The sequence below is a fragment of the Bufo bufo genome, chromosome 2 (assembly GCF_905171765.1).
Source record: "Bufo bufo chromosome 2, aBufBuf1.1, whole genome shotgun sequence".
Lineage (NCBI taxonomy): Eukaryota > Metazoa > Chordata > Amphibia > Anura > Bufonidae > Bufo > Bufo bufo.
In genome coordinates this window covers 99,274,870-99,297,810 of record NC_053390.1, presented here as the reverse complement: position 1 = coordinate 99,297,810, position 22,941 = coordinate 99,274,870, and the positions used below count along the sequence as shown (strand labels likewise).

General features: G+C 42.8%; 1 protein-coding gene and 1 long non-coding RNA gene across 4 annotated transcripts in view; one reads left to right on the top strand and one right to left on the bottom strand.

The window, feature by feature from the left end:
* Positions 1–1,626: 1,626 nt before the first annotated feature.
* On the top strand, positions 1,627–21,496 carry LOC120992392. Its single transcript, XR_005776966.1, has 3 exons — positions 1,627–1,637; positions 19,472–19,478; positions 21,347–21,496. It is a non-coding gene; the product is annotated as an uncharacterized LOC120992392 (long non-coding RNA).
* ERBIN (erbb2 interacting protein) overlaps positions 7,400–22,941 on the bottom strand; it is a 233,941-nt gene continuing 218,399 nt past the window's right edge. For 2 of the 3 annotated variants that reach the window (XM_040421353.1, XM_040421355.1), the window contains 6 exons: positions 19,945–20,088; positions 13,666–13,779; positions 13,170–13,259; positions 12,537–12,629; positions 11,714–11,788; positions 7,400–9,297 (listed from right to left, as the gene is read on the bottom strand). In XM_040421353.1, the coding sequence (XP_040277287.1) occupies positions 9,190–9,297; positions 11,714–11,788; positions 12,537–12,629; positions 13,170–13,259; positions 13,666–13,779; positions 19,945–20,088 (624 nt within the window). In that variant the 3' untranslated portion in view covers positions 7,400–9,189. The remainder of the gene's footprint in view (positions 9,298–11,713; positions 11,789–12,536; positions 12,630–13,169; positions 13,260–13,665; positions 13,780–19,944; positions 20,089–22,941) is intronic. The other variant, XM_040421354.1, reaches the window with a different exon arrangement.

Genomic DNA, 22,941 nt, shown 5'->3' with positions numbered 1-22,941 from the left:
CTTACTCAGGACTTAGTTGAAGCCCCTTTGGCAGTGATTACAGCCTCCAGTCTTCTTGAGTATGATGCCATAAGGCTTGTACACCTGGATTTGGGGATCTTCTGCCATTCTTTTCTGCAGATCCTTTCAAGATCTGTCAGTTTGGATGGGGACAGGCGGTGGACAAACATATTCAGGTCTCTCCAGAGATGTTTAATTGGGTTCAAGTCAGGGCTCTGGCTGGGCCTCTCAAGAACATTCACAGATGTGTCACTAAGCCACTCATGTGTTGTCTTGGCTGTGTGCTTAGGGTAATTTGGGGTAATTTATCAAACTGATGTAAAGTAGAACTGGTTTAGTTGCCCATAACAACCAATCGGATTCCACCTTTCCCCTTTGGAAAATGAAAGGTAGATTCTGATTGGTTGCTAGGGGGCAACTAAACCAGTTCTACTTTACACCAGTTTGATAAATGACCCCAATTGTCTTGTTGGACAGTGAACCTTTGCCCAGTCAGACCAGTCTGGATTAGGTTTTTATTTAGAATATCTCTGTACTTTGCTCCATGCAGCTTTCCCTCTACGCTGACCAATCTCCCTGTCCCAGCTGCTGAAAAAAACAAAAACAGAGCATGATGCTGCCACCATGCTTCACTGTAGGGATGGTATTGGGCAGGCGATGAGCATGGTTACCTCGAGACATGACGCTTAGAAAGTGCAATCTTGGTTTCATCGGACCAGAGAATCTTTCTCTCCGTCCAAGAGTACATTAGTTGCTTTTTTGTAGACTTTCATGTGTCTTTAATGAGGAGAGGCTTCTTTCTGGCCACCCTGCCACAAATCCCAGATGGGTAGAGTGCTGCAGTGATGCCTTCAGCTTTCCCTCAACCCTGACCAGATGGGCTTTCATGTGCATTTTACTGAAGAGAGGCTTCTTTCTGGCCAGTCTGCCATAAAGGCCAGATTGGTAGAATGCTGCAGTGATGGCTGACCTTCTGGAAGTTTCTCCCATCTGCACACAGGATCTTTGGAGCTCAGCCAGAGTGACCATTGAGTTCTTGCTCACCTCTCTTAATAAAGCCCTTCTTCCCTGATTACTTAGTTTGGTGGGGTGGCCAGCAGGGATGGGAGAATCGAGGTACCACTTGGAACCGAACCAGAGTTCGGAAAATAGTTTTTTACAGTACAAATTCATTTATGAAGTTATTGCGCAAAGTCTCGCAAAACTTTGTGAAGCAATAACTTCGGCTCATCAGAGCCAATACATTCTAATACTGTATAGAGCTCCTGCTCCGTACAGTATTAGAATAAAGTTCTATGCGAATCGACTTCGGATGTTTCATCCGAAGTTGATTAGCTCATCCCTTGTGGCCAGCTTTAGTAAGAGTCCTGGATGATCCAACATCTTCCATTTTAGAATTATAGAGGCCACTGTGCTCTTAGGAACTTTGAGTGCAGCAGACATTTTTTTGTATCCTTCTCCAGATCTGTGCCGACAGACAATCCTGTCTCTGAGCTCTACGGGCAGTTCTTTCCTCCTCATGGCTTGTTTTTTGCTCTGATATACATTGTCAGTTGTGAGACCTTATATAGACAGGGCTGTTTTATTTCAAATCATGTCCAATCAACTGTATTTACCACAGGTGGACTCCAATCAAGGTGTAGAAACATCTCAAAGAAGATCAAGAGAAATGGGAAAATCCCAAAGCTAAATTTCAGTGTCATAGAAAAAGGTCTGAATATTTATTTCCATGCAAAATTTTAGCTTTTTTTTTTTTTATAAATTGGCAAACATTTCTAAATTTCTGAGTGCAGAATGATGGGGAAAACTATTTTTATTCTTTTTAGCACAAGGACGCAACATAACAAAATATGAAAAAAGTAAAAAGGCCTGAAGACTTTCCGAATGCTGCTGTGCGCCAGATACTCAAGTCTACACCAGCTACAAGGTGGCGTAGACTTCAGCTATAACTTATGCCAGTTTCTGGCGAAGCTATAGTAAATCTCGCAGGCTGCACTTTTCTGAAGTTCTGAGAAGCTTCAGAAATCGCTAATTATGGTGCACATATGGCATATGCCATAATTTGTGACTTTTTAAGCCACACTAGTTTCATAAAGACGTTGAGAAATGTCCCTCCATGTGTTTTTGTAACGTCCCAATAAGTTGATTGAGAACATGGATGGAAATATGACTGTGGACCACATAAGGAAATGTAGACACAAAAGTATATGAAGTTTTTAATTACAAAACACTTTTAATCACAACCTCTTAAAAGGGTTTTCTGGGATTACTATGGTGTTTAACAAATAGGATCATGTAGCTGCTTACCTCATGTTCATCTTCCCTTTTCTTTTTTCCTACAGTTTGGACTCTCATGACCAGTTTTCACCATGTAAACAGAGCACCTCTGTGCACAGGTTCCATGTATATGTAGCAGTTTCTGTTGCTGTATCCAACCAAACCCATGATGCACTTCTCCTTTCTCTGCCACACCTCCAGCACCGCCCCTAATAATTACCGATGCAGCAATACCAACCATTTCAGTCATAATAAATCAATTTGGGAAAAAGTGTGTGGTTTTTATATATTTTTAAGCATCCTATTTAACTTTTTTTTTTATCACACTAGAGGATTTGATCATGTGAATACTTCATCGCTCATATAATATGGCAGCATTACTTTTGTATTGAATGGCCTATTAGATGGACAAAGACAGCAGACTTTGGGGGCTTTCATTAGACCCACAGTTGCCCTGACAACCCATCAGCAACCCATGATCATGTCACTAAAAGAGGACCTTTCACCACTCCTGAGATGCCTGTTTTGATAGCTTTATGCATTCCCCATGTAATAACAATTCTGGAGCCTCTATTCTTATGTCTCTATGTTGTGCTATTCCTTTATTATTTCTACTAGAACTTATGGATGAATTGCCAGCAGCAGTCTGCAGTAAGGGTACAGAGGGGAGGTAACCAGTTGGGGGGGGGGGTGTCCCTGCACAGACTCATTCTATCCCATCAGTGCTGCCATTTTCAGACTGTGCAGAGACCCCCCCCCTAACTTGAATTAACTTGAATTGCAATTACAACCCCCCCTCTGTACTTGAGCGGTTGTAATTGCAATGTGCCACCCCACAAGAGAGGTGGCGTGCGGGTAAATCGTGAAGAGGCTATAAGCGGGGGTGCTGGGAGTCAGACCCCCGCCGATCTGATCTTGATGACCTATAGGATAGATCATCAATATTATGCCACTGCACAAACCCTTTAAAGGAGGTATAATATGTCTTTTAAGACTTTAAGTAATGGCAATACTCATAAGAAAACCTTGTGCTTCTATAGGAAATCAAAATGATGCAGAAGTACAATATGGACCCATAGCTCTATAATACGGACGTATGCACCTGCCCTTAAAGAAACATTTTACTGATGGTTCTTATGGACAGGGGGAAATATAAAAAAAAAAAGAAAAGATAATTTGATATAAGAACTGTGTAATTGATGTATATGAGCTCATTTTCTCCAAGCCTATCTTTATCACGGCTTTTGTTTGTTGCGGGTTGAAAGCCGCCCACGTTATTTACTGGGCAATAGAGCACTGTCTGTCTGCATTCGCAGTTACACGCATTCCAGGACATAGAACAGATTGCTGCGTACAGACTCAAACAAACAGATGCGTTGTCCTCAACGGATGAATCCAAGCCAAAGCATATTTAATTGACAGCACTTCCCACTTCTCTCGCTGAATGCTTTTTGCAGCCCCTGTGAATAATTGACTTCGATGTGAAGAACAACACAGTATAATTTATTTGATGGTCCTCAAAGTGACATTTATCTCTTAGAAGGAACCCGCAGCCTCCTCATCGGCCATTATTTTTATAGCCACCGTCTACAGAAAAGAAATATATCTATGGTGTGAATCCCAGCTAAACTAGAATTTAAAGGGGTTTTCCAGAATCAGTATATTGATGGTCTATCCTTAGGATGCTGTAGGTTATCAATAGTGATGATTCGTCTCATCTAGCAGAGTGCTACACCTGTGGAGGAGGTGTCCGTGAAGCTGAGGATGGTCCCCCGCCACTTGATTGACAGGGTCAGACATCTCTGCCTACGCCACTGCTCCTAGTAGCAGCGCAAGCGCAGAGGCTCTTCTTCTGCTACTGGGGCAGCAACTATTCATGTGCCTCTACACTTCTGGGTAGTAGCAAGTGAAAAGTCGCTGCTCTAGCAGCGGGACTGCCTGTGTTTAGCTTGTCATAGAGGCGGACTGTCAAAACCAAATAATCTTCCCATTTTTATCTGTGCTACCTTTTCTATTTGTACTGAGAGGGAGTTAAGCATTTGGCCAACAGCTATCTTCCCAACCCCTCCACCCCATACATATTTGGCTAGGCCAAACATTGTCCATAGGGAGAGGAAAACAAAGGCCCCTTTACACGTACTAACTAGGCAATTATCAGGAACAAACCGATCAGTTCCAAAAATTGCTTGATTATGAGAGGTGAGAGCTACATTTACGTGCAGCAATCGTCTCTACATGCAATTGCTCGTCCCCATACAAATTCATTGTTTCTGGGAAGCCGAGTGTTGTTTGCACAGAAGTATCTGCTGCCCAGAAACAGTGATTTTGGTGACCACACCAACAATGCTTTTACCCAATGAATGATTGTTTGCTGGTTCATCTAGTGATAGGCGGTACCTTTACAGAGGGCCATTATTGGAAAGGAGCGCTCCTAGGAACGCTCGTTCCCAATAAATTCCTGAATTGTTGGCCTGTGTATATGGGCCTTAAGGGGCTATCAGACACCTCTTGACAACTTTAACATGCCTGACCCTTCTTTCCCTCTTGACTTCTGCCATTGCGGTATAGTTCATTAGATCGTTCTCCATGCTAACAGAAATGAGCAGGTTTGGCGGATTTTCATCTAACGTGTATGACTACCTCCAGGGCAGATCTTGTGAAGCAAACTGAAAAAAAAAAAAAAGCTTTACAAATAGAAGGACAAAAGAAAAAAAGACGTCCACAATTTGTAAGAGCATTAGTTTATTTTCTAATTTTCATGTGTTACTTGAGAAAACAATTTACTTATATACAAAAATTGGAATGTTGAATAAACGCAGATCAATAAAACATTACACGGCGGCTGACAAGAAGATCCCATGAAAATAAAAGAGCACAGCAATACCTCACCATGAAAGCTGGGCTGAATTTCTTTGCTTTATTGCTAAGTTTTGCAAGTCCATAGAAGGCCTTAAATGTATGTACAGTTTCTTTAAAACACGAGTCCGAAATAAAAACTAAAAACACACGGGCACACACAAAAAAAAAAAAAAAAAGAACAGGCTATTTACACAATAAATAGTGGGCGATCTGCAGGTGGCCTGAATCGGTGCGATGCACGTCTCATGTAAATATAGTATATTTCAGTGTGTTCATCTCTGCATAGTTGGGGTTCATATAAACCAGTCAAGTGCCTGAACAGCACAATATATTTTATACAAGGCTGCAGTTCTTCTCGATCTACACAGACAGCCCGAGCTGTGTATTGTAGGACACCTCTTACTCCTTTACAATGGATTGGATATGAAAACACACGTGGGAATCTAAAGGGTTAAAAACGTTAAATCGAAGGTGCGTGAATCCTTCTAGTACCTGGAACAAAATGTATGCTAATTCATATGAAAAAGCCATATACAGCAGTTTTTGAAATGTTATCCTCCAGACGACCAAAAAAAAAAATAATCAAAAAAAAAAAAATCAAGAGGTTAATAAATATCAAAGATGGGCTTTGGGGAGCCCACCCGACCTAAAATGTGTTGCCCACCTCTCCAGTATATCTGAATGGAATATAAAACATCACTAATATAGCAAACACTGCATTCCAGACATAGTAATTCAAATGCTGCTGCAACAGTGAACCGTATGGTTAGTTCAGGAACATGTCGAGAGTTTATTGCCACCAGGCATCTCCTCCATTTGTATGCATAGGTCATTTGGATTCGCAACCACACCCTTAAATTGCTATGAATTGTGCTCTCACACAGAGACGTAAAAGGAGACAAGAAAACGTCCTCAAAATTCATTTTGATGTCAATTCATGTACTATTAATAAAAATAAAACGTAAGAAATCATCGGGAGATTCTCTCCTCCAGGTGAAATATTGTCATGTAAGAGAAATTAAATTAAAACATGTTCCCGTCTTTAGATGAAATCCTGAAGATCCAGGTTCCTGTTTGCTCATATCTATACACTATATCCTATACATTATAACAAAATACAGCAAATGTCTGCAGTTATATTCCAAAATAGTCACTTCCTATGTAAAGATTCCAGAAAGTAAAGAATATAAAGAGCTGTTAAAGGGTTTCTTCCAGAATATTACATTCTCTATTACCACTGCAGAAATAATGCAAATGGCAGAAGAATAAAGTTACGTAGAAAAACGAGAGCAATCAGAAAGTGAAGGTGTCAGGACTCATGTGTGCGGATATATTACAGCTCTCTACAACCTCTGAGTCGCGGGGAGCTGCGATATAGCTACCACAGACTTGGGCATAACTGAAGCCCCAATGCAAAAGATGTATCAGGGTCCCCAACTACGACACATCATTTATTGCACTGGTCTTCTCATGAGGGCAAAAGGGGACTTTCAGGCTCCAGTTGTCACTGCAAGCTTTGCACCTTTTATGGTTACATCTTTACCCATAGAAGTGTATGGGGCCTGTGCATCCATAGAAGTTTTTATTTTTTTCTGCTAGGCACATATAAATCTAACAGGAAAAAGGGTGGCATGCTCTATCAGATGCATGCTTGGCCTCATATGGGCTAGAGGGAAACACTGGATCTACTCAGGTTGCCACTACAACCTTTGCACCCCTTATAGTTTATTACTGCCTATACAAGTGTATGGGGCCTTCCTGTGCATCCATATTTCACGTGCGAATCTAACAGTAAAATGGTGGCATGCTCTATCAGATACAAGCTTGGCCTCCTCCTATGGACCTGAGGGAACTACTGGGTCCACTCAGGTTGCCACTACAACCTTTGCACCCCCTATAGTTCACTCCTGCCCATGGGCGTGTATGGGACCATACTGTACCCCCCAATTAGTTTTTTTTTCCTGTCAGACACGCATGAATCCTATAAAAGAAATGATCAAGCTTTGGATGCTGCTTTTATGGAGATTTTGTACTCTGGAAGTATTGCTGCATGATGGAGACACCACATGGAAGCACATGGAGTCCCAATGGAGCCATAAGGACTATGTGAGCTGACATACAGGCTCTGTGCCCACAGTTCTGCCATCTACAAGGTGATTACAACCAGTGAACCAAATGCTCTCATGTTTCCAGTGGTTAAAAAAACGAAAATAAGTGATCTGAGTGATCTCCATTGACTTTTTGACTTCATGGCTAGTCTTTCTTACATAAGTGGCCCTCAATGTTAAACTCATGTTTCGCATGTATCCAAATGGAGAGCATCGGTCAATGCTGTGGGTCTATCTGCTGGGGAGTAAGAATGAATTCTATGCTTGTGTGCAGAGGTTGATCAGGGCCCTCTGGGGTTGTTACTACCCCATAAATAAGATATATATCACTTAGCCCTGGTCTTTAATATAGCTACATGTTATGAAGCGCTGCAGCCTCTACCCATTTACACCAGACCCATGAAAGAAAAGATATATCTAGACATGAACAATGTTCCTCTGTGAATAAAATCATAAGAAATTGGAAATATTTACAAGGCTAAGGAACAAAGGCAGCTCGTGGTAAATGACTAAACAGTATATCGTTAGAAACCCTTTAATGACTCTACACATGTAATTCACATTTCAGTATTCCCTGCAAAAAGAGCCCTTTAGTCTCTGACTTTACAGACCGACGACAGGTCCACGGGACCCTTCAAGGCTGTAGTTGCTTTCAAGAATGCTTCATGATTCTGCTGCATTTCCATGCACTTGCTTTGGTTACCTAGCACCAAACACTACGACATTTAGCAAGGCAAGAGGCCATTCTGTCCCATGTAGAGTGAGAGGAGATGCAGGGGTAACGTCACCGTCTACTACGGCAGTCGGAGCGGTGTCCTGTCATTCATCTGTGGAAACAGGTTTCTGTCCCCAAAAAAGAACTTACGAATGAACCTGGCGCACCAGGCACACAGCCTATTCGGGACAGTCTGGGATACTCCGGAAAAAAAAAAGTGAAGTTAATTTGAAAAACTTTGGAAATCTATGTGTAAAAACAAGAATTGGGCACTATGATTAGATGCTAATCCAGGCCAACCCACCGCTTTGTCTAGTACGACCCAGGCTAAGCTAAGCCAGGGCAGCATCTTTTATATTGCATATGAACAGATGTCAAATAAATTTAAAAAAAAACGTTTAAAAATTTCTCCATAAATTTATCATTACAGTTTAAAAAAAATTGCACATGAAAATAAAAAAAAATTATTAAAAAAAAATCTAAAAACATCAAAAAGCTACGGATCACTGATATCACGATTATTAAAAAAGTATGCTATTCGTGCCTTTAAAAAAAATTAAATAAAATAAAGTTGCTTTCGGCATTTAGACCCCTATAATAAAAGAAAAGAGCACTTATTTCCTGCATGTTCAATGAAATCGTATAGGACAGGTGGCTCCATTACCTGGCTAACCGTATGCGACACTTTGCTTTACCATTTTTTGCTATACCATGTACACATAGCAAAGCCAACATCAACACATCAACCTGCCCGACTCCACACGAGTGGTTTTTGATTCAGAAAAATATAATAAAAATAAAAAAAACACAAAGGTGTGATACCAGATGTGAAGAGAGAAAGGCGTGCACACAGAAGAGACAGCTCTGCCACTCACCTGCTCATCGCTACAGTTGAGGCTCTTTTTTTTTTTTCTATCGTAAAGTTTTTAGTAATACATGTTATCCAAAAATAAACCTACATTCTGTACAAAAACAGCACAGGTTGGTTCTTGTAAGTGAGACTTAGCAAACATTCAAACACCCAGACGGCAAGGCATTTGAACCCGGCTGTTTTATCTGCAGTGGTTTACAATCCCCGACAATCTCTGTAGAAATCGTTTTATCAAAATCCAAGTGCATGTTTTTTTTTTCTCTCTCTATGTGGCTTTAAGATATATACATAGAAAAATAGTTTTGATACTAATTAGTCTCTTGACTCATTGCTGGCTTTCCATTCATTTTTGAGTTCCTTTACTCGGCTCCGTCCCGCAAAACAATCAGCTCGACTGCGTTCTGAAACTTCTTGAGCAGCAACACCGCTTGTCCATGGTCAATGTTCAGAAAACTGTATCCATTGGCCTACAGAAAGAAAGAAGTTAGTTGTATAGCCTTGCGCACTGAACCAACACAGATTTCCAGTATTCCAGGCTTATAAGGCCAACCACTGGACCCAAAAAAGGACAACCAGGCACATAAGTGAAGAGCGTATAGATGAATCAATGATAAAGGGTCTTTCCTTCGACAGGTCTTTCTTCTCTTTTGAGGAGCGTCTTTAGGGCTTCTTTTTGGATTTTGTGCGTGGAATCCACACTGACATTCATTCCGTGCAATTTCCAAAGTGCATGAAGAAGGGACATGTCCCTCTTGGTACAGTGGAAACCACACAAGGATTAGCCCAACTGAATGGGGCTAAAGCCACTGGTGGATCAGCAGCATGTACAGTGGAGAATGCAGCACAAACCCGAGGGTCAGCCTTGGATTTCTATCTTGGTTTCCGCAGCTGATTTCTAGGGTTGAAAAAATTGCCCTGTGAATATACCTTTTAATGGCGTTGTCCGAGTGCAGTAAAAACTTGGGTAGTCCCTGTAAATGTGATAAAATAGCAAAAAAAAGCCAGATTCGCCCCATTTGCTCCTGTCCTCTCTGCTGCTGATGCTCTTCCTGGCTGCTGCTGTGACATTCCATGCACACAGGTAACCATGCAGCCAACAACTGACCTCAGCATTAAACGGGCCGTCACTGCTGAGGCTGGAGGTTCACTGCAGGCTTGCGTGCATGGAACCTCACTGCTGCAACCAGCACCAAGCAGCAGAGAGGACCGGAGTGCAGCACTGGAAGCGGCAGGGGAAAAAAAGGGTGAATATATCTGCCTTTGTTATTTTATCATATTTACAGGGGGTATCCAGTTCTTACTGAACTTGGACAACGTCTTTAACCAGCCACCCCGTGACATAGGTGTTGAAATACAGGTATGCCTAGGATGTATGGACTCTTAGGAGAATCCAGCCCTAGAACCCATGTCCATCACCCCAACAACTGGACATTACTGAATCAATTCTAAGTGAATTGGATTCAACCAGAATTTAGTAAAAGTTCGATGTGGTGCCGAATCTGAATTTTTGGTCATTCGATTCAGGTGACTTTTGGTGAAAAAGAAAGAGAGAGAGAGAGAGAAAAAAAGAGAAATGAGAGAGGAAAAAAAAAAAAGATTTTTTTTAAAAGTGAGAAACAAGAAGAATGAGTGTCATACACAAATTTTCAAGCTAATTGTAGCACTTTCGATTCCAAATAGAACCCAATTTAAATTATGACCAAATCTCTCAACACTTACCCTAAACCTTAAACACACTAGAGACCACACACAACTCTTAAAAAAAGCCCACAAAAATGCAGCCCTTTCCTAAATGCTACTTTTCTCCACCACTTGTCTAAATCACCTAAAACTTCCAGGAGCCTACATGAAATACACCTTCTTAATATACTGAACAGTCGAGTCTATAAAGAATGTGTAAAGATTTCTCTAGTTTCGAGAAAGGAAATAATGTGGAGATCTGGCTGCAGTATCTACATGAGGAAGGAGATTGAAGAAGGTCTCCTGGATTTTTGTGTAGTCTGTGATCTAGGAATCGGTGTGGTCCCCAGAAATCAGACCCTCAGAGAGCAGATAATGATGGCGTATGAAGCAGCGCCATTGCTTGCTATGGTTGATAAAACACCATTAAATAGCGTATGGCAAAAAAGATAATTGTCCCATTCTAAAGAGAAGTAAGATGCAACCAATGCAACAGCGGGAGAAGTGATGTCACTTCTAGCGGTCGTGTAAATACTTAGTCTAATGGTTCTAGCGCTGTACGTGTACGCTGTAAGAGCAGTTAATGACCACACAATGTGATGTGACTCAGGACATCTCACATATAGCTGTTTGGTGTACAGGCACCTATGGGATTTCTGGAAGGACGTAGAAGGAGACCACGGAGCAGAACACTGGCTAGCTTTTTTCAGAACTTCCATAGTCTACATGCACTTGGATCACAGCAGTTTTCCAACAGGACAAACATGAGCTCCCCCATTCAAGTAAATAGCGCTGAGCTGCAATACCAGGCACAACCCAAAGATGAGTCTGGCTCTGTTTCTGGGAAATAGAGGCAGACACATTCTTCTAATCCTGGACAACCTTTTAAATGCAGCGGAGTGTAAAAGCATGTGGCTGAAAACATGACATACTATTAGAATTTGCTCTGTTGCATGCCTACGGCTCCCTATGCCATGTCACTCTACTCGTAGCTGTATATGTTATATGTATATACAGTATATCGATGGGGTAAATGTGGATGGTTCATACTTGCCTATTGCTTGCCGCTAGCCAGAAGATAAGGTGCAGGAAACAAGGGGAGAGTATGAATGTTGATGGGTTAATGGCAGAGGTGAGATAATGGTCGCGAGGAGGACAGTAGGACAAGTGATGAGCACCACATTAGGGCTAGCTGGTTCTTACCTGTATAATTTTGTCCCCGGGCTGCAATAATTTAGCTGCTGGTCCTTCAGGCTGCACTCTTGTCACAAATATGCCCTGGATAAATAGAGATTGTTATTTCCTTTATCATAATCTATTTTGTAGTGAACTTTGGATAAAAGACAACTGTGCAGTGTACCCCTCTTATCTAGTGCCATATATAAAATGGAAGGCTAAGGGCTCATAGACCTTCATACCATGCATATACATGTAATACCTCAGTGTGCCTCCGATTTCATACCCGATATGCTCAGTCAGGCACCATTATTATTTATCTATTCTACCCTAGATACATTGCTTTTAGGGGGAAATATTTCAGTAAAGTTGTGCCATACATAGACACTATATGACTGCACCACCACAGAAAGTGCCTAAGGGTCACATAGTGATAAAAGGAACCTGTGCCCTGCCACACAGGATTAGTCCAGGCAGCTCTGCCTAAGGCCAGTTTCACATGAGCGTTCGGTCCAGGAAACACGCTCCGTGTAATGGCTGCATTTCCCAGACCGAACTAACAGCATCATAAAAGCTTATGATGCTGTGAGTTCCTGTCGGACTGCGGGTCTACCCTACTGTACTTGAAGCATATTGTGAGTATAGTACAGTAGACACACAGCCAGGCCGAGTTGGTCAGAGGAGCAGTATTCGGTCTGCGAAATACAGCCCTGACATGGAACATGTCTCCTAGACCCAATGAGCTCATGTGAAACTGGCCTAAGGGCTTACCCACTGGTACAGGTGATAATATAATTACTATTATGTGTCAAGCTACAGAATGGTACTGATGGTAAGATCAACTACTTACATCATCACCAGGTCTGAAGGGGTTTCCTCTACCACCAACACCTCCTGATATACTAAAACCGAGCTCAGGATCCTTCATCAGCCGTACCCTGACCTGGAATTAGAACAGAGAGCCACATCAAGCAACGCAGGTCAACAATAGCAACATGATGAATTATATACCCCTTCTATGAATGCACTGTATATACAGAGAACACCAATAAGGTGCCTATTTATACAAAAAATGGTGGTGCCTATAGAAATCACACGTTAAGAGCATACAGGTGCAACCAGCACAAAAGAGGTGTTGTGGTCTTAGATGAGGGAAATCACTCAATCTCAAGTACCATACATAGCGAAAGTAGAAGACATGCCACAGCACCACCCGAAGCCTATGAATTTCTTCTACCATAAAAATCACTTATAATGGTTTTATCTCTGCTTTTTTGCACCATTTAGAAGTCCAATAATATGATGAGATTAATGCTTATTCTCGTGACAAATGTTCACTGATGGCCTACAAGGTGGTACTTAGAAGGACAGAAAAGGTGGTGGTGCACAGGTATTTCTTATACCTCATTAGTAATTTGGCTGTAGGAGAAGAAAAGAAAACGAGAGGTCTTAACTTGATGTTTACATTGGAAAGCAAACTTACCACAGCCGGCTGGGGATGGTGAGGAAGTAGCTGGCTGTAGTTGCTCTGTGACCTCGATGGCTGGCTCATCTGGCCATTGCTCAACAGCATCTGGAAGTTAATTACACAAAATGGATCAGAGAAGCTCGTGAAGGTTTCTCCCGGCCAGGCTTTGTTTACCCAGCTGCAGTGGTGACGTCATATGCCTGCTGCAGCCAATCACTGGTATAGTGGTGCACCAAAGAGACCAGTGACTGGCTGTAGCAGTCATGTTTTGCCAATATGATGTCACCGCTATAGCCGGGGAAAATTGAGCCTGGCTGGGAAAACCGGATAAGTACTGTCCGATAAGTACTTATCAGTTCTCGAGGGTTGTCCATTTCCTCTTTAACCCAGACAAACCCTTTTAATTTGCTCTTGGAGTTTCCTAGTAAAATGTGCCCTGGGCAGTTGCCCAGTTTGCCACCCCCTAAACCAAGTATGCAGGTTATAGAACACGCCAGAAAGTCAGACCTACCTTCTTTCCATTATCAGAAGCGCTATCCTTGTGGACCAGTGTTGCATAGTTTTGCTGCCCAGGTCCAAACACATCATCTTGTGCAGGTTCACCAGTGCTCCCAGCTGTCGGGTGCTATCAATAAGTGGTAGAACAAAGAGTTGAATTCTAATACTGCACCCAAACCACGTGCAATATTGTATTACTGCCCCTGCTTGTGGCATAACAAGGCAAAAGACACAGTCATTGAATATTTAAACCCGATTAGCAGGAAGACGTGAACTGAACATCTAGAAATTAATGTTATTGCATTCAATCCATTAACAAGATTCATTACAGCTCAGAGCGGAAAATCAAGGTATTCTTATTAGAAAAAGCCAAAGTCAGCATTATAACGATCTGATTAGTTCTAGCACGGCGGGTATAATGGACAGGATCAGGATGTGGACTTCTGAGCCAGGTCTACTCTGTGTGTACTGAATGCCATTAATAGGGCAATTAAGAATCTATCCTTTCCTCCCAAAATCCTATGCCGTCATCTTCTGTGGAAATACTATATTCTGTCATTTTTAAAATTTTTGGTCTCAAACTTCGAACAGATGTTACATCATGGCTACTAATGGCAACCATCATGGCACCCATTGCTGGGAATAACATAGAAATCTGGCCATACATTATAGATGAATGCCCCTCTGAGTTCTGTTCTGTAGGACTGGCTGACCATCTAATGTGCATGGGAGCATGCCAACTCTCCCCAATGGCAGATGTTGGGGGGAAAAGGATTGGTCAGTTGGATTTCAACATGCCCGATCTTTTTGTTCCCAGGTAGATAAGCCCCAACCAGAGGTGATAAAAGCTTACTCCCCTCTTCCCAAACCCAGGGTATGTCCAACACCCACCTAATACGTATAGCCAGCATTACACTTCTTACGCGGCAGAAAGGCTTCTCTGCTTTCCTCATACGAGATCATGCTATTGGGTCTTTCGATTCTAATAGACACTGCCCCTCTTTAGTAAAGTGGAAGAGGCTGAAGAACATTAATACCCCTTCAGTCTCAGCAGCCGAACCCCACAGATACTTATCACATGTGCAGGAGGGGTTTTCAGGAATACATGTTGATGGCCTATCTTTGGGATAAGCATTTAAGGCTAGGTCCACGTCACCGTTTTGTTTCCCATTCTTCTGATCCGTCAGAAGAACAGAAAAAAAATAACGTATATCTGACGGAACTGACCAAAAAATGGATGCTCAAAAGGATCGTTTTTTCCCCCGTCTTTCTGACAGATCAGAAGAACGAAAAATAAAACGGTGATATGAACCTGACCTAAAAGGGATTTTTCAGGAGTTCAGTATTGATGGCCTATCCTCAGGATATATCATCAATATTTGATCTGTGGGGATCTGACTGCCTGCATTCCTGACAATTAGCTATTGGAAGAGGCCATGGAGCCCCAAACACAGAGCCTCTTCCTAGACCAGTGACATCACGTTCATCAGTCACATGGCCTATTTGCAGCCCAGTCCCATTCACATGAATGGGCCTGGGCTGCAATTCCATGCTCAGCCACTGTACGGCGCTGTGCTTGGTATGCTTTGAGGAGGCTGCAGCGTTCACCGAAGAACCACAGCCTCTTTAAACAGATGAGCGCCATCAATACTGAACTCCCAAAATACCTTTAAATGTGTGCTTGGTGAGGGTCCGATCCCCACTGTTCAACAGAATTAAGGGGATAAGGCACTCGCTGAAGCGACATGATCCCTTTAATGATTTTTCCAGGCAAAAAGGCACATTCATACACGTGGCTGTGCTTAGTACTGCACTTCAGGCCCATTCACATGCACAGGGCTGAACTCCCGCACCAGGCGCAGCTACTTGTACGGAGGCTCCTCTGTGTTTGGAACCAAAATGAAGAGGCCATCAACTCAAAATGTGTTCCTTGAAAACTCTTCTAAAAAGAAGGGGGAATAATGGCTGTACAATCCAATATATTATCCTGTATTATAATACTGCTTGAATATACATGAAGAACTTGGTTGGTATGGAGTGTTTTCCATCCGCACTGTGGGGTCTTTCTACTTTGTATGGGGGGATATTTTTACATTGCCCAACTGTGAAAGTCATGGTGAAACCTTCACAGTCTACCGCTATAGAGAATCTAATGGTGTGAGGAGGGAAACATAACTTTTAATGTATAAAAGCTAAAAAAAAGGCATATAATAAAGCCCTTAAATCAAAAACCCCATTATAAGACAGAGAAGGCCAAAACATGTATACCATCTTGTGCATATATACAGTACAGACCAAAAGTTTGGACACACCTTCTCATTCAAAGAGTTTTCTTTATTTTCATGACTATGAAAATTGTAGATTCACACTGAAGGCATCAAAACTATAAATTAACACATGTGGAATTATATACATAACAAACAAGTGTGAAACAACTGAAAATATGTCATATTCTAGGTTCTTCAAAGTCGCCACCTTTTGCTTTGATTACTGCTTTGCACACTCTTGGCATTCTCTTGATGAGCTTCAAGAGGTAGTCCCCTGAAATGGTTTTCACTTCACAGGTGTGCCCTGTCAGGTTTAATAAGTGGGATTTCTTGCCTTATAAATGGGGTTGGGACTATCAGTGGCGTTGAGGAGAAGTCAGGTGGATACACAGCTGACAGTCCTACTGAATAGACTGTTAGAATTTGTATTATGGCAAGAAAAAAGCAGCTAAGTAAAGAAAAACGAGTGGCCATCATTACTTTAAGAAATAAAGGTCAGTCAGTCAGCCGAAAAATTGGGAAAACTTTGAAAGTAAGGGCTATTTGACCATGAAGGAGAGTGATGGGGTGCTGCGCCAGATGACCTGGCCTCCACAGTCACCGGACCTGAACCCAATCGAGATGGTTTGAGGTGAGCTGGACCGCAGAGTGAAGGCAAAAGGGCCAACAAGTGCTAAGCATCTCTGGGAACTCCTTCAAGACTGTCGGAAGACCATTTCAGGGGACTACCTCTTGAAGCTCATCAAGAGAATGCCAAGAGTGTGCAAAGCAGTAATCAAAGCAAAAGGTGGCTACTTTGAAGAACCTAGAATATGACATATTTTCAGTTGTTTCACACTTGTTTGTTATCTATATAATTCCACATGTGTTAATTCATAGTTTTGATGCCTTCATAGTCATGAAAATAAAGAAAACTCTTTGAATGAGAAGGTGTGTCCAAACTTTTGGTCTGTACTGTACCCTTTTGCCTGTATGAATATACCCAGTACTTATTGTCCTATTTTCTCCTGTTATATGTTTGTATTTCAGGAGACATTAACCCCGTGCCCCCTGATGATTCTGGGGCTAGCAACAATTAGATGAAACGCGTTGGGACACGTTATCCTTTATGGTTCTATCCTATATACCACCCTCTAAGCATACATATTGTACTACAGCGTGAGGGCTGCCCAGAGCCTTGAGATCAGGGCAAGGATCCGGACGGGGCAGCTCTTTTCAGGGCGATGACTCTGTATTAGGAGGTTATCAGGGTCTAACAGCTTGACTAGGGACTACTAGGAACAGAATAGGTCCCTGCCCCCACCCATCACGTGTTGAAGCCGTATGTGATATCATAAGCAAAGCATCTTGAAAAGGAGCGCCAGGAGAGATTTGTCGCTTGCTGCACTCCATCTTGAGCTGCGCTCAGATCAGGCAGGACTACAGGATTGGTAAGGTCCATCTATTTTCTTACCGGCCTCTTTTCAATTTGTTGGTTAACATATATATGCACAAGATGGTACACATGTTTTGGCCTTCTTTGTCTTATAATGTTTTTTTTTATTTAAGGGCATTATTATATGCCTTTTTGTTAGCTTTTATACATTAAAAGTTATGTTTTAATGAATAGTTTTACAGCCTATACTGTTTCCTATGTTATTACGTAAGGTGTACTGTGACTATGACTTTAGTATACTACAGCTGTGTTATCCAATTGGAAATTTTTATGGTTTTTATCTAGTTTTACCTGTGTTGGCTTTAGATGAATTGAAATAATAAAGGTATTTGCAGTAACTGATGGTCCTTTGATGTGCTATGACTAGGTGCTTGACAGGAGTACTTTGCACGGATACTAGCCTATACCAGAACGCCTACAAGCCTGGTAGAAGTTTTGAAGGATTTGCTTCTCCTGCCATCAATGCCCCGCTACCATCAGAACATTTCCGCATGCAGGCATGTTAGCAGCTGTAAGCGGCGGACTGCTTGCACTCGTGCCGAAGACAAGGACAGATACAGGGAAAAATGGCGACATGAAATTTCTGAGCACAAACTGAGACACAGGATTAGTAGGATTTCCTTGTGACCCCGCTGAGAACTGAAGACAGAGGACTGATAAATACATGCATTCACCCTGCAGCGCTGCCACAGAAGTGATCCCTAGGGGTTGTCCAAACAAAGAGGGTGAGGGGGAAGGGTATCATGAGGGTTATAGGAGACCTATAATGCACCCCAAAATGCCTGGGCCCCTCTTATTGGCAAAGCCGGTGCCGGGGAGCAGGGTAAGTATAACCAGTATGAGGGCCCAGGCATTTTGGGAGGCATTACAGGTCTCAGATAATCCCATATTATAGTGTAGGGAGAAGAAGTAGGGGAAATAGCAAATCATGGTCTGTTGTAGAGTGGAAGCAGGTGCAAGGAAATGACACTTATGCGCCAGTAATGTCTCTTTTGTACATTTGCACAATGTAGTAATCGGGGTCCAACACTTCATGGATAATTCGGGGTAGATTATATATTGTCCAATTGGCTCATTTCAAATGTTCATTACATTACATGAATATTCAGTATATTGCTTTGGCAAATCACTGATTATTTACCCTTTATAATAAAGTTGACATAGACATAAGATTGCTAGTGACAGATCCTGAGATTTCTATTATTTTATGGGGGGGGGGGGGGGGACCAATAGCATTTTTTGTGGGTGCTCTCTGCCACTGATTGGCACGTGTTCTTGAGTGGTTTAATCAAACAGGCTGGTGTCTGTCTGTGTAACTATAACTCCCAGCATTTGAACCCTAATTAAAGGGCATCTGTCAGCAGATTTGTACCTTGCTGAGGTGTTGCTTGTGCACTTGGCAGCTGAAGACATCTGTGATGGTCCCATGTCCATATGTGCCCCCATTGCTGAGAAAAATGAAGTTTTAATATATGCAAATGAGCCTCTAGGAGCAACGGGGGCGTTGCCGTTACACCTAGAGGCTCAGCTCTCTCTGCAACTGCTGCGCCCTCTGCACTCTGACAGGGCCAGGCAGTGAAAATGTCATCATGTCTGTCCCTGTTAAAGTGCAGAGGGCTTGGCAGTTGCAGAGAGGGCAAAGTGCCTAGGTGTGACGGTGACGTCCCCGTTGCTCCTAGAGGCTCATTTGCATATATTAAAACTTCACTGTACATACGGACATGGGACCAACACAGATGCCTTCAGCTGCCAAGCGCACATATAACAGGTCAGCCAGTTTCATAGGCACAAATCTGCTGACAGCCAAAGAATGCCCACACACCAGGGCACAAATACTTTTCATGTAAATTTGCATGAGCCCCTCTTTTTGCAGTCCAGATGGTGGGATAGTTGTGCAAAAACTGGACAGTATTTCTTGGCGGCACCGGAGAAGATCCGGTAAACACAGCTTGATGCAAGCTTAAAGGGGTTGTCCCGGGGGTTGAACCTGGACATACCCCCATTTTCCCCCAGGCAGCCCCTCTTTTATGAGCATCAGAGCATTTCAGGAATCGTGCGGGGCAAAGGCTTTTTTAGGGGATCCAGTGACGTACCTGGCTCTCCATGGGAAAAGCTAGGTGGAGGGTTCCGCCCAGCAGTGAGCCCAGTCACCTTACCAGCACTAATGAGCAGGCCTGTAAAACGGCTAGGGAACACTAAAGCCTGCCCATCAGTGCCGATGATGTGACCGCCTAGTCGTGCCAAAAACATAAACAAACAGCCCTTGCCCTGAACCATCTAGCGCAGGGCAAGGAAGAGCATCGGAGCATGCTCCAATGCTACTATCGGGGGGCCGGAGGGGTGAAAATGGGGGTATGTCCACGTTCAGCTCTGAACCCAGTAAACATTGTTAATGTTAGTTCCTTATTACACTTCAGCAGAAAGTTTTATTGCGTTTCGCATTAACGGGACATATACACAGCCATTTTAGTTTTTAGCGGACGACCCTATTGATTCACGGCAACTTTCAATAATCATATGCAAAACTCCACCCAGCATGCTGGTATTGTATAATGACTATCATCCTAAGACAGCTACTGGAAGTACTCACACGAAGTATGTGAACACCAGAACCTCTTCTGTCAGCTACACTCATGGCAACACTGCCCTGGCTGCCATGCAGATCTCTAGAGCTGCCATACAGAGAACCGCTAGCTGCGGTATAAGTGGAATTAAAGGACCGTGACAGCATGCTCTGAATAGAGAAGGACAGATGTAACATCACAGATTAGTAAAGCATGCATATATACAACTCAATGGGTTATTCAGACACGCACCCGTCACATGTACTCACATTTCATGCACACACTGTACAGACAGAGAGGCGTGCAGCTGTGGGAGGTATACCATGAACCCGAGAGGTGCACATGCAGACAGTTATATACCCATGACCTTTATTACATGGGGACTGTATGAAAATGTGCGTGACCTGGAGCATCCAGGACATACATGTTCATACGACAGGTACAATCCACCATCTTTAGTGTAAAACCGGTACAGTAGGAGCGGCGCTCTGAGGATGCGAAACTTAAAGGAAATGTTCAAATTGTAATCCATACCTTTGAGCAACTTGACTTAAAGGAGTTGTCTCACTTTAGCAAATGGTGCTTATCATGTAGACAAAGTTATTGCAAGGCACTTACTAATGTATTGTGATTGTCTATATTGCTTCCGTTGCAGGCTTTATTCATTTTTCCATTGCATTATACACTGATTGTATCCTGGGGTTATGACCACTGTGCAGGGTGGCGCCGGTCACCAGGGAGGCCAGCGCTTAATCCTATAGTGTGCAGTGCAGATATGAGGTGGCTGGGATGGGAGCGGCTGCCAAGGTATCTGCCTATGCGCGCTCCCACGGTATCGGCTAGCAGAGGGGCCAGAACTTTTTCTTATAGTGTGCAAGCACGACCACCGCTGCTGGATTGCAGCAGTGGTCGTAACTCCTAGAAACAAGCAGTGTATAATGTGATGGAAAAAGGAATCAAGCCAGGAAAGGAGGCAATATGGATAATCACAGTACATTAGTAAGTGCCTTGTCATTAACTTTCTCTACATGATAGATGCCACTTGCTGAAGTGAGATGACTAGAGATGAGTGAATTTTTGAAATGTTCGATTTGGCGGATTCGCAGAATTTTACAAAAAAATGTGCCACGAAGTGCTTTTTTTTTTTTTTTTTTAAAGTAGTGGGTGTAATGACAGAGAGCTGCGATAGCGCTGCCCCCCGTTATTGTACCCCTCAGATGCCGCGTTCATACATGATCGTGGCATCTGAGTGTAAAGACAGTGTAAAATTAACTTTAAAAAAAATATTCTATCAAACTTACCTCCTCCATTTGCCATCCGCCGCCATCTTGCTTGAAGATCTGGCACGAGATTACGTCATCACGCCGGCCGGCGTGGTGACATCATACGTCACCACGCACAGGATTTCGGCAGAGATCTTTAATCAAGCTGGCGGCCCGTAGCGAGCAGATGGAGGAGGCAAGTATGATTTGTTTTTTTACACTATTTCAGGTTAAATCGATTCACTAACACGAAGCACGAGGAAATTCGGCTTGGAGGCAAATCGAATTTATCCTGAAATTCGGATCCAATTCCACTTCATGGGATTCGATTCGCTCATCTCTAGAGATAACCCCTTTAACTTGCTCTGGTCATGTAGTCCAGAGCTGTAATCAGAATTCTGCTGTCTTCTACTGGACTCTGTAAACAGCGTGACAGAACTAAAACCCTGCACTGCTTTCTGGGACCTTTAGGTCATGCTCACATGTGTTGGATCTACCCATGTCAAATCCGAGCTGAATATACAAGAGGATCCATGACAGATTTCTGCCACAGAGCAGCGACGGCTTTGCCGGAAGATACACATGAGGATTAGCCCCATTCAATGGAGCTAATCTGTGTTTGTTTCCTTGCGAAATCCACAAGAGGAATGAATATGCTTATTCTTCTCACAGATTATTTCTTTCCACTGCGTGAGTGGATTTTTTTCCGCTCCATGGTAATGGGGTGCAAAGTGCCTCATTCACGTGCACTGGATACATCATGTTAGCAGATTTAATGAGGATTTTGGTGCAGAATCCATGCCGAAACCCTCATCAAATTCTGAACTTGTGAAGGACCCTAAAGAGAAGTCTGACTTGGAGTTTGGTGCAGATCCCGGATCACATCTGGGGACAACCTACCTCCAGTGCAAATGAATGGGGTTTCCACAACCCTGTTCGCATGCATTGGAAATGTTACTTATTCGCAGCAGAAAACCTGAGGGTCTACCCGTCCAATCCTCATGCTACCCTGCAGCAGTGAAAACAGAAATCCGAGGGTCGGGGTATTTATTATTTAGATTCCTCTATAGCGAGGTTTCTCAAGCTTCTTCTACTGAGGCTTCACTGGGTGAAGCAAAAATTCCGGAATACTTGCCGGAATGCCAGATCGGGCATTCATTTTCATTGAAATGTATTAATGCCAAGTGTTCTGGAAAAAAGGGATCTAGTTTCCTGGTCTGCGCATGCGCAGACCTTTAAAAAATCAAGATTTTTTTTTTTACCGGATCCGTTTTTCCAGATGACACCGGAGAGATGGATCTGGTATTTCAATGTATTTGTCAGACAGATCCGGAAACAAAAGCTATCCGTTTGCATACGGATCCGGCAGGCAGTTCCGGCAACGGAACTGCCTGCCGGAATCCTCTAACGCAAGTGTGGAAGTATCCTAGGGCTATGTTCAGAGCTTCCCTCAAAGACTCTATCAATAAATTAGATCAGCATGCTGCATGTCCAGTAAAATGATGGACACCATGATGGAAACTCAACGGACTTCATATGAGTCAATGGGGACTGTCAGATGCCATCGGTGTCCATCATGTGACCGATCCGTTTTTTGCTTGGAATCACTTTTTCCTGTTACTATGACGGAATAGAAGAATGGACTGCTCAAGGGAGATGTGAATGAAGCCTATGAAAAGTACTCACAAAGTGTAAGAGTTTGGAGGTCATCAGTCTTAAAAGAGGTTTTCTGGGAGTAAAATATTGATGACCTATCCCCAG